The sequence below is a fragment of the Pinus tabuliformis genome, chromosome J (assembly GCF_031772625.1).
Source record: "Pinus tabuliformis cultivar Carrire ecotype Pingquan chromosome J, CPIR1, whole genome shotgun sequence".
In the NCBI taxonomy this organism is placed as follows: domain Eukaryota; kingdom Viridiplantae; phylum Streptophyta; class Pinopsida; order Pinales; family Pinaceae; genus Pinus; species Pinus tabuliformis.
Window position 1 is genome coordinate 50,382,651 of NC_142295.1, and position 12,604 is coordinate 50,395,254.

Here is a 12,604-nt window from a genome sequence, read left to right on the forward strand (position 1 = left end):
CCACATCATGGGCTCCAAGATTGACTTGTCGAGTAAGTATGGGCTTGGTTGAGTTGGGCTAGTTTGGTACTGAAAAAATAGTCATGCTGTAACTAGGTTGGTTGGTTCAGTACCAAAGTGGCCCTATGGATCAATCCATTGGAAAAGTTGATGTGGTCAGTGGGTAACTTGATTGACTTGATATAGTATGTACTATGGACCAATCCATTGGAAAAGTTGATGTGGTTAGTGGGTAACTTGATTGAGTTGATAGAGTTGAATTTGAGCTTGTTTTGAAGGTTTAAAAAGGTAGTGAAAAATATGGGCGCTGCATAGATTTCCTCCACCCTTCAGGCATGTATCTTTCCTTCCACCCAACACTGCCCTCTCAAGTCTGGACACAATCACTCACTGCCAAAATTTGAGTCTGAATTAAACAATTCGCTGGTTCATTTACTGAGAGAGTATAGGTCCAACCTCGATTTTGCAGGTAACAGCCTAGTGTTTAACTCAATCACCATCTGTTCCTGTGAAGTAGAGTCAAACTTGTGAGCTTTGGCTGATTGGTGGATCCGACCACTAGATTTTGATTCTAACTTTAGCATCAAATAACCAACATTATTCATTAAGAATATTTTATCATTTTTAAATTATTGATATTTTACAATGTCTATTATATTTTATAACTTTATATTTTATTATTATGTATATTTTTAAATTCAAATTTATTTTATTTAAATTTTTAATTATTTTGAATGCTATTTTTGATATATGTTTAATGTTTATTACATTATATAATATATAATTTTTAAAATTTAAATTTTGTATTTCACCGAACTTAATGTCAAATATTATCATTATCATTATCATTATTATTATTTTTACTTGGGTCGAATTTTTATCAAATTTCAAAGTTGTAAAACTCTAATTTAAATTCGAAGCATGTAACTTAGCTTCTAGGTTAATTCAATTTCCCCACCCTTGGCCCCCTGCGGTGCCTACTACCCCCAAAAATAATAGCTTGTTGATTTTGAGCTCAAGTGGAGAGGATGTCATTCCTCCTTTGAACCACCTCAATTAAATGCAATTGACTCTGCACTTTCTAGCTTTGTCCCTGCTGAACACTGTTTTGTCACACCCTTAAAGTTTTTCCACGAGTCTTTGCAGCTTACAAAACTAGAATGCATGGAAACGAGATCCCCCCAAAATATGTACATAGCGTAAAACAGTAATAAAAATCAGATTAAATATTCATATATGTTTTTTTTAATAACACATCGTCTTGCAAGAAAGTAAGAATGATAAACCTAAATGACATTTGAGGAGGGGAACCATGTCTACATTTTCCCTCATAGATGATTACATGATACAAAATCTCATAGCATACTGGTCTTGACTAAATGCCAATCCCATACCCTCATGCATGATGAATCATATGCCTCAGCTTGATTATTGGAGGAGGTTTTTAGTCCCCACTTGTAGATTAACTCTATTTTCTCATCCCCCAACCCCATGCAGTGACTTCCACCTATTGAATCCAATGGTTTGTTCCTTTTAAACCCCAGTGGAGAGGATAACATGCAATCCATTGAATCCAATGGAGTGCTGATGACCCATGGGTTGTGTTCTTCTTGATGATGGTTTTGTTTTATCTTCCTATCAATAGATGTCATTTGGTCAGTTTCATGAAGTTGACTATGTCTGTTGATGTTGATTTTCTGTATTGACGGTTTGCTTATTGATGTTCTTTTATGTCTGGATCAATACTATTGAAGTTTTATATCTCTACATCATCTAACTTCAATTTAAATTGGTATCCTTGAAATTGATATTTTATTCAAGGCAAACATGCCCCCCTCTATATTTTCCTGCCGTTGCATCTGAAGTATATGGAGCAGATTTTGAGGTGATAGAGTGGGCATACTTATTCTCTTATAATGGAAATTTTATGTGATGGTTTGTTGTATAATCCTGAAAAACTAATATGCATTGTATGGATGATTTTGAATAGGTATATGGCATATATCATGGACACAAATGAGGAAGAACGAGTAAAGGTATTTTCATTCCACTTTCTTCATAAACTGACTTCTTATATATGGTTGCTATGGATCTGATGATCAAACTTGATTTTAATTTTACAGGGAAAGACAGTGGAGGTTGGTAGAGCTCATTTTGAAACTGAGAAGACAAGATTTACAATCTTGGATGCTCCAGTAAGTTTCGGAATTGCTCACCTTTTGGTCAATTGATATATGGTTATAATCAATGTTTCATGTATTTGGGACGTGGGAGTGGGGAAACTGTGGAATGTGTGAACCAGCCCCTGCTTGAAATACTAAAAGAATGAAAATATTAAATATAGGGAAACAGAAATGTCCCCTACCCTCAGGAATGTGTCCCCATGTAACAGTCGTTATCTGAATCAGAAATTGCATTCTCAAGAATAGTCAATGGCACACTTACAAAACTGAGTTGTGCCTCATCTGGTCTCTCCTTGCCTACCCATTTTTTATGTTTATATCATTATATTACTCAAAACTGTGGACTTTGTTCCAAAGTAAGTATGAGGGTATTTCAATTTTTGATGTGGACGTTCTCTACCATGTCTCCCTTGGTTTACCGGTGTTGCTTGAGTTTGGGGAGTGCATCTCCTACACTCGGGAATGTGTCCCTCTATAACACTAGTTACAGCTTTTACATTGAAGGTTAGAAACCCAAGGAGAAGTAAAACATTCAAGGACGGTCAGATCCATAGGCATGAGCATATCCAGTTTCATTTTGTCAATATTATAAAATTTTTAAATGATCAATTTTGAACATAGGTTGCTAGATTTGAGTTTGAGACTGAACTGCACTTAAGCGTACAGAGAGAGCTACATTGCCACAACAATTGGATCATGCCTTAATTATCAGTGTAGATTTTTAATGTTATCAAGATAACAATAGATACAAACTCAGTCTACAAAATGGCCATATTGGAGTCATTGTGATGCATAAATCTTAGAATCAAGTTTGAGACTGAGCTGCTCTTAAACTTACAGAGAGCTACATTGCCACAACAATTGGATCATGCCTTAATCATCAGTGTAGCTGGTTTAATGTTATCAAGATAACAATAGATACAAAGTCAGTCTACAAAATGGCCATCTTGGAGTCATGGTGATAAATAAATCTACTCTTGTATCATTTATTCATGAAATATAGTGCCAATCTGTCAGACACGAATATGTACTAGTTAGTAATCTGCACACTATTTCACTATGATGTTCCACCTGGTTATCTTGAACTGTAAGAACAATAGCATAAAGAAGTGTGCTGTTGTCTTTTAAATAGTGGCTAATGTATTGATATCCAATCTTATTTGTCAGTCAGAGCTTTTAAAGATCTCCCCTTTGAAGGGAGGGTAGAATGGCTAAATGGGGAGTGGATGCTTTCTTTGTTGGCTTGTTTGTGCTACTAATGTTGTACATTTTCTTTTATTGGTTGAAATTATTCTGGGATTGGTTTGAGTTATTTGCTACTTGTCATTGTTCCATTTTGTTTTCAAGTTTATGTACTTGGCTCAAGTTCTTTTGAGATATGATGCAGTAATTTCTGTTGTGTAAATCTTGAAGAAGCATTCTTTTCTTGAATCTGAGTTTGGCAATTGTTTTTTGTTTTGTAGGGGCACAAAAGCTACGTTCCAAACATGATTAGTGGTGCATCACAGGCTGATGTAGGAGTTTTGGTATGATGAAACTTAGTGGTTAAATTATATAATATATAAATCATGTCAGTCATGTCAATTAATTTATGTTACCTAACTTATTGACATTGTAACTTTTTGAGTTTGCTACTTGGATGGATATTCTAGGTGATATCGGCTCGAAAGGGTGAGTTTGAAACTGGATTTGAAAGAGGTGGTCAGACAAGAGAGCATGCTATGTTGGCAAAAACATTAGGAATTTGTAAACTATTTGTGGTGGTCAATAAAATGGATGATCCTTCAGTTGAGTGGGCCAAGGAGAGGTCAGAGGACATGTCATCTTTTTCTGTTTTGTTTTGTTTTTTGTTTTTTGTTTTTTTTTTAGGAGAAGATTAATCTTCTTAGCTGCTTTGTCCAGGTTTGATGAAATTGAAAAGAAGATAAGCCCCTTCTTGAAGTCTTGTGGCTACAATGTAAAGAAAGGTCTGTCACCTGTGTATCAACCCTAGTGATAGATATTCTATTACATTTACCTTTATTTGAGCTACCAAGAGAAGAATATATTCTCGAAGTATGTGAAATTCCATTATTTTTCAATTTTTTTAGACATAGCAAGCAACTTTATGTGATCTAAGGAATTTGATTCTTTAAATCTAATTTGCATTTCATTGTTCAGATGTGCTGTTTCTTCCAATATCAGCACTTCATGGTACTAACATCAAAGAGAAGGTCCCAAAAAATGTGTGTGGTTGGTGGAATGGTCCAACCCTTTTTGAAGGGTTGGATTCAATCGAATTACCTCCAAGAGATCCTAAAGGTCCTTTCAGGTATAGAACATCTTAAATTTTGATTAGAAGTGTTTATTTCTTCCTTGCTTAGGATATTTTGATAGTTAGTATCTTCGCAATAGATATGCAGAACATGAAAGACTTTCTTACTGTAAATATCATCTAGTGATTCCATCTCCTTTTTTTCATTTTTAATTTTTATAAAAATTGGCATATTGTTAGGCTATATTATTGGATATATTTTTTTTTAAACCCCCTTTCCACTTTTGTTAACATGTTTTATATATCCAATGCTTAAGTTTGTGTCAAAAGCATTTGATTTAAAGAAGAGCCATCTTCATTGCCTTGTATCTCGAATCTATCTATAATAGAACTGCTTTATATTAAATACGAGTTGGTGCTTGACAGTGCAGAATATTATACTCTGTCGGTAAATATATTAGCATTTCTGTGATAACCAAATCTGGATCACGATTTAGTTATCCAAAATACTTGGAATATAATAAAAAAATCCATTTAGGAAAAAATTACATATTGAATAATGTATGAGAGAATGTGTTTGGTTACAAATGAGGGTCACATATAAATACTAGGCAGGATGCCCTTTCATGAATAGTCATGTCCCAATTGATAGACATGTCTTTCATAATTATTAGTTATACTTACTAAGTATTATTATTATTATTATTATTAGGTTCATAACATTGCCTTCCCCTTGAGAAATGATTTGTCTTCAAAGCATATTGATCAAAAGGCTTGATATCTTTTTCTATCTTGTAATGTCTTCACATTAATTCTATTTCTTAGAAATGTCATCTTCGATGACACAAGACGATATGAACTTCCGAGTCCTGAGCAAAATTGTCAAATTAAAAAATGGTCTGACCATCCCAATTCGATTTTTTGTGGGACCTTGCACTTACTCAAATCCTGAGACAAGTCTCTCAGAAGACTTAATTGGTGTTGGCATGAATATTTTTTGGAACGGAAGTCAGTGGTTTTTGTCCCGAGTCATATTGATACATTGTCTGGTTTAGATGTCTGCTCTTGTGAAATGGTGTTGATAAGGATTTCTTGTGACGTGATTTCCTCTTATCATGCTTGTGGCGATTCTTCATTTACTTGAGGTACTAATGTTGTTGAGTTGAATACAAAATCTTCTCTTGGAATTTCCATTATCTGTATTGCAACATTTGAGTATGTTTTGACTTTAATTGACTTGGTGTTGATAAGGATTTCTCGTGACCTGATTTCTTCTTATCATGCTTGTGGTGATTCTTGATTTACTTGAGGTACTAATGTTGTTGAGTTGAATTCGGAATCTTCTCTTGGAATTTCCGTTATCTGTATTGCAACATTTGAGTATGTTTTGACTTTAATTGACTTGGTGTTGATAAGGATTTCTGGTGACCTGATTTCTTCTTATCATACTTGTGGCGATTCTTGATTTACTTGAGGTACTAATGTTGTTGAGTTGAATATGGAATCTTCTCTTGGAAATTCCGTTATCTGTATTGCAACATTTGAGTATGTTTCAACTTTAATTGACTTGGTGTTGATAAGGATTTCTTGTGACCGGATTTCTTCTTATCATGCTTGTGGTGATTCTTGATTTACTTGAGGTACTAATGTTGTTGAATTGAATACGGAATCTTCTCTTGGAATTTCCGTTATCTGTATTGCAACATCTGAGTATGTTAGACTTTAATTGGATTGCCATATTTCTGATGTGTTCTGTATTTGTACCCTACTCCTCAACTTGGACAATTTACCTGAACACTTCGATGCTTTTGTCTAGATAAATTGTTCTATTCCGTTTTCCAATGATTGCACCGTATCCTTGGGCTTCTTGACTTGTGCAAGGAATTTCTGTCCATGATCTTTTAAGCAAGAAAGTTATTTGTTTTTTATCTGAGATAATTTCTTTAATTGTTTTCTGCATTTTTTGATGTTGATTTTTGATTTTCTTGAAGCATCACTTGTGAGATATTTCTAATGAAGATATTATTGATTTTGGCTTTATCGTAATGTCTTGGATTGTTATCATCTTTTTCTTAAAGGGAAATATCAAATTTTTCTTTCTCCATGTTTAAGATGAAGGTACCCAGTTCTTTAAACCAAGGTAAACCAGTAGGCATGCCTATCTCTTCTTCAAACATAGTTATGATACTGAATTGAGTTATACATTTTAATCGTCAATTATTGCTTGTAAGTTTTGAAGTTTGTTTTTTGCCTCGAAATAAGATACATTTTTATTCTCAGTTATATTTGGTTTTGGAATTAATAATTGATTTCCCAAATTAACATTAATGTAATTTTTCTCACAGCTCTTGTTGATAACGATATTAATCTCTTTTCTTTGAATATTTTCCTTTAATGTACATAATCCATAAAATGAAATCATGCTACCTTTATAAGTGAATCTTCCTTCAGTTCCAACTTATAATCCGTTCTTGGTCTTGAATGTTTAATTACTTTTGCACTTTTATTTTTCATTTTAATCTTTTTCCCTTTTCCATTTAATAATAATACACTCTTTCTCTTCTCTTTTTATTTCTTGGTTTAACTCTATACATTAATTAATTTTAACTTTGATTTTTATTTTTTATTATATATATATATATATATATATATATGTATTTTGTTTAGTATTGTTATAATATATATATAGCTGCATTTTGTTTAAGTATCCAAGTTCCTTAGACCATAATAATTGTATACTTGCTTAAGTAATTTTGAACCCTTTTTTAATTTTGATTTTTTAAAATAATATTTTATTGCCTTTATTTGTATAGTCATGATCTTAATGTACAGATGCAAAGATATACCCAATCAATGTGAGGTGGTTGTGGTTTGCTATGAACTGGCAGTTGCAGCATTAATTTTTGACAATGAAACAGCGTGGGGGCGATAGGACAACTTTGGCTGAAGTATTAGTATTGTGACTGCAATTGTGTGCAGTAGTTAGAACTGTATAGAAAGTGATGATGGTACAATGGGCCATATAGATGGATGGCATCATCACCTTTTTACTGCTTGCATCGAAAGGGTTTGATTATTGAATAATCACAACCTTGCTTGTTGACATATTGACCCAGGTGGCTCGACTATGTCATGTACGGCAGATTCTGCTATGGTCAGCCACAACAATAACAGATTGCAATGCTGAGTCTGGGATTTTGTCTTACTATTTTTTTTAATCAATTCAATGCGTCCTTGTTGCAGAAAAGAAGTGATCCAGCAGCATGGTGTCTGCTGTATGACAGATCATACAAATTTTTACAGACTGTTTTTATTTATGCTTAAAACCCAGGGTGTCTGGAGACTGTTGGAGACAGCACGGTGATTACTGTATAATGAATGGCTGGTCGAAATATAATAAATTGTGATGTATTTGCCTTGACAGTGTATGGTTGACCATGGAATCTTTTGATGGCTGGATCATACATACCAAATGTGATAACTTCAGATGTAATAATTGTACGATGCCTTGATTAATCTGTAGGGTGATGTAATTTTTATATAGTGGCAAATATATGAAGTTTGAACGTCCCCTGTGAAAATTGCAGAGGATTTAGTAGAGACATGACTGGTACAATGTCTGAAGTAGACGGTTCTTGTTTTTTTGGCTGTCTGGCTGTACTGCTTGGCCCTTGTGACCCTTTTTTTGTACCATTTTTTTCTGTATTTTCTTATTTGCAGTGGTATATTTTTTTGTTTCTGAGTTTTTTTTTGGGAAAATGTAATTGACCAAGGCTAAATATATTATTGGTCAAAGACTGGAGACAGAGAATCCATGTTGAAATTTAATGTGAATAAAGGTCGGAATTAGATGTGGCTGTGATACCAAATGTGACAGACAAATGTGGCTCATAGTTAAATAATCTATGAGACTTGGAATATAAAGTAATCCATTGAGGATAAATACAATATATTGATTAATGTATGAGGGAATTGATATTGTTCAGTTACACATGAGGGTTTCGTATAAATACTAGGCAGGACGCCCTTTCATGAATAGGCATGTCCCAACCAACAGACACACCCTTTCATAATTATTAGCTATACTTATTGATTATTATTATTTATTGATATATTTATTTTCATAACAGTTTCCCTGAATGAGTCAGCTGTTGTTTTAAGTGACCTTTTTTTACTGTTATGCTGTTTTAATTCTTGTTCAACTTGATATGGATTTTGGATTTTGATACATAAATTAACTTAGGCATGGGTTGTGTAACTTTGAAATTTCATCACACATTAAAGGGATTCATTTTCTCTTTGTTTCTCTAGCTGATTTTCTCCATTATTAGCTGTGTATAATCTGTATAATATCATAAAAGACCAATAATTTAATGGACCTTTTATATTTGCAGGATGCCATTAATAGATAGATTCAAGGATATGGGAACTGTGGTTATGGGAAAAATAGAGTCAGGCACTGTAAGGCAAGGAGACAGCTTAACTATAATGCCAAATAAGGTGTGTTTCCATGGCATAAATTGAATTGCATCTTCTGATGCTGAATATGTTTCAGCTTTTTAATAGTATAATGTTTCTTGGATAGGTTCACGTGAAAGTTGTAGCTGTTTATCGTGAAAGTGATGAAATAAAGTATGCAAGGCCTGGAGAAAATGTTAGGGTGAAATTATCTGGTGTTGAAGAAGATGACATCTCTACAGGCTTTGTTTTGTCTTCCATTTGTGAGTATTTATATTAAGTTCACATTACAGCCTCTTGTTTCATTTTTGCGCAGTAGCTGTTTGTTCTATTTAACAATCACATCATGGATTGTGTTTCTAGTACCATTAAATTTGTTGTTGCTACAATCTTTTTTCCCTCGACAATTTAATTCGTTACTCTGGTTGGATGCCCGGAAGGACTCAATGGGGTCTGAGACCTTTGTGAACTTTTGCACAAGAGCATCTGCCAATCATAAAAACATTACTTTTCCACATTATTTCAATTGTTCAGTATTAATAAAAAACATGCGCTTCATTTAATTATTTTCTATGACTGTCCATTTGGGAAAGCAGGAGCATTTGTAAAGTTGCATCTGTTGAAGACTGAGGTGTTGAATCCATAACTGTAGTTTTTGTTCAAATTCATTAATTGCTCCTATGGTGAAATTAATGCTGTTTGATTCATTTTAATTATATTTTATCTTTGCATTCTGCAGCAAATCCAATTCAAGCAGTGCTGGAGTTTGAGGCTCAGTTACAGATATTAGAACTGCTGGAACATAAAGTATGCACAATATGGATTTATTTTTGAATTTGTTTCTTAATGGTGGGATCTGAATTGTAAGAATTTGTCAGTGTCAGTCTCAAAATGGAAGATTCAATCTATCACAGCAGATTTTCCTTTAATACATTAATACTGTTTATCTGATGTCAATATCTATGTGTCATTCTCTTGTATGTTTCTTTTCAGGCAATATTTACTGCTGGTTATAAAGCTGTACTGCATATTCATTCTGTTGTCGAGGAATGTGAGATAATGGAGCTGTTAGAGCAGATGGATCCAAGGACGAAAAAGCCAATGAAAAAGAAATGTCTTTTTGTTAAGACTGGAGCAGTTGTGTTGTGTCGCATTCAGGTACATTGCATTCTCTGGTCGAGGTGACAACACTCAATTTTTCTTTCCTGTTGAAATGCTGCTTAATAGCTTACCAATTTTGTTATTAACTTTCAGGTAAATGACACTATCTGTGTTGAGAAGTTCTCTGATTTTCCTCAACTTGGAAGGTTCACACTTCGGGATGAAGGTAAATAACTAAATAGTATGTTGAGCTAATATATGGTTTTTCAAGATTTGTTAATTGTTCTTTCAAGTTATTTATGGTTGCCCAGCCAATTTCAGCCATATCGTTTTTTCAGGTAAAACAGTCGCAATTGGAAAAGTTACGAAGCTCCTGACTGCCACAGGACATGAATAACCGACGGAAATTCACTGAGACTATCCCTCGGCAATTATTCCATATGCACTAATAGTACGTCTGTTGCATAAATGCATTTGTTCAAGTTTCTGGAAAGGCTAATATGAAAGGCACAAATTGTTTAGGCTAAATAATAGCATTTCAGTTTTATATTACAATCTTTCATAATAAGATATTATGGGTTGCTCTCCATTTTTAGATTAAAAATGGTTTTCAGTGTCTCATTCTCATTCTCACTCATGAAGTGGTGAATCATCATATCTCTTCGGATTTTTTTGGTTTTTCTCTATGTTCATTAATACCCCTTCCAAAATTTAAGAATCTTTAGTTAGATGCCTTTTGTTGGGCGAAGCCATTTGGGGTAGTGGACAACATGGTATGCAATCTGTCACTTGCTTTTGCACTCTTGCTGGTTTTTGATTTGTTTGCAAGTATAATCGTTGCTTGCATCTCTGTTCTATTAGAATCATTTATTTGATGTAAAGTGATGACAGAGAATGCCGAGAGATTGCTTCCGTAGGGATACTATAATGAATTATTGATTCATCATAACTATTCAGATTTTTTGATTATCTCTATGTTCATTCATATCCCTTCCAAAATTTAAGAATCCTGAGATAGATGCCTATTTTTGAGTGAAGCTGTTTGGGGTAGTGGATGATGGTAGTATGAAACCTATTACTTGGTTTTGCACTCTCGCTGGCCTTTTGATTTGTTTGCAAGTATACTTTTGCTTGCATCATCTTTTGTTCTGTCAGAATCAATAATTTGATGTAAAGGGATGATGGAGAATGCCAAGAGATTACTTCTGTAAGGGTACTAGTAATGAATTAGTGAATTACGATAGCTCTTCGGAAATTTTGATTATATCTATGTTCATTAATACCCCTTCCCAAATTTAACAATCCTGGGGTGGATGCCTATTTTTGAGTGAAAGTGTTTGGGGTAGTTGACTTGCTTTTGCACTCTTGCTGGTTTTTGATCTGTTGGTGAGTATACTCGTTGCTTGCATCTTTGTTCTATCATAATATTTTTTTTGATGTAAAGGGATGACAGAGAATGCCAAGACATTCCTTTTGTACTGTTACTACTAATTAATTAGTGAATCATCATAGTTCTTCGAAATTTTTGATTATCTCTATGTTCATTAATACCTCTTTCAAAATTTAAGAATGCAGAGATAGGTGCCTATTTTCGAGTGAAGCTGTTTAGTGTAGTGGATGATGGTGTGAAATCTATTACTTTTGCATTCTTGCTGGTCTTTGATTTGTTTGCGAGTATAGTCATTGCTTTCATCTTTGTTCTATTATAATCATTTACTTGATGTAAAGGGATGATGGAGAATGCCATGAGATTCCTAGTGTAGTATTGTATATGACCGAGTTATCTATCCTCTAGTGTGAGTTAAATTGGGAACTGAATGTTCAAGTGGAGTTGACTAGTTGTATAGACTTTTGTTAACTAAAAAAGCTCCAATTCGACTTCCTAATTTAGAAACTCACAATAGCCAAATTGAAGTGCTAATAATGAGATCGAAGGCACACTTTGTATTCATTATTCCTGAGCATGAGTTTGTGAGCAAGAGAGCTTGTGGAGGAACGAGCCAAGGGTTTTCCTCTTGCGCGAATTATTGTGGAGAGCAATTCCTCTTGAAGTGCGCATAGAAATATGGAATTTCCCTATTTAATAGGAGCTCAAGCTGTGCTAGGAAATAGGAGGCTATTTCCCAAGGAATTGTGCAAGGGAATTGGAGCCTCTAGTGCGCATAGAAGGAGGAAGAAGATCAAGGATCAAGTAGGGGTTTCAAGCCTAAGACAGGCAGGAGAATCAATGTATTTTCGGATTGAAACAAGCTTGTATTTGTATCAGATATATTGCTCCGTTTTACTCAATAAAATTCTAAAGCAAGCAAGGGTTTTCCCAGATGGGTTCCCTAGAAAATTGTTGTGTTCTATTGTGTGATTTTGTGCAATTAGTTCTGTTGTGTTCTGCTGCTATTTGGTAGAGAAATTTGTTGGAAATACCAAGGGTGGGGGGGGGGGGAATCAATATTTCTTTTTAATTGTTCTAGTTATTACCAAAAGCATATATATATGTATATATATAGAACACAGAAATCGACAACTGGAATTGATGCTTTTATTAACACAAAACAGTGCAATGAAGTAAATACAATATAAGTATATCTCTGGTTGTGATTAGTTGCCAAGC

General features: G+C 34.1%; 1 protein-coding gene across 7 annotated transcripts in view; it reads left to right on the forward strand.

Moving 5' to 3' along the window:
- The window catches only part of LOC149225435 (uncharacterized), a 55,350-nt gene that overhangs the window by 22,884 nt on the left and 19,862 nt on the right, over positions 1–12,604 (forward strand). For 6 of the 7 annotated variants that reach the window (XR_016247676.1, XR_016247672.1, XR_016247673.1 and 3 more), the window contains 12 exons: positions 1,991–2,036; positions 2,124–2,195; positions 3,647–3,709; positions 3,836–3,990; positions 4,086–4,150; positions 4,344–4,494; positions 8,832–8,937; positions 9,023–9,158; positions 9,635–9,702; positions 9,889–10,053; positions 10,150–10,222; positions 10,335–10,447. Coding sequence is in view for 1 of the 7 variants with exons in the window: in XM_089377095.1 (XP_089233221.1) it covers positions 1,991–2,036; positions 2,124–2,195; positions 3,647–3,709; positions 3,836–3,990; positions 4,086–4,150; positions 4,344–4,494; positions 8,832–8,937; positions 9,023–9,158; positions 9,635–9,702; positions 9,889–10,053; positions 10,150–10,222; positions 10,335–10,393 (1,159 nt within the window). In the remaining 6 variants the exon portion in view is untranslated. Of the gene's footprint in view, positions 1–1,990; positions 2,037–2,123; positions 2,196–3,646; positions 3,710–3,835; positions 3,991–4,085; positions 4,151–4,343; positions 4,495–8,831; positions 8,938–9,022; positions 9,159–9,634; positions 9,703–9,888; positions 10,054–10,149; positions 10,223–10,334; positions 10,449–12,604 lie in introns of those variants that run through there. The other variant, XM_089377095.1, reaches the window with a different exon arrangement.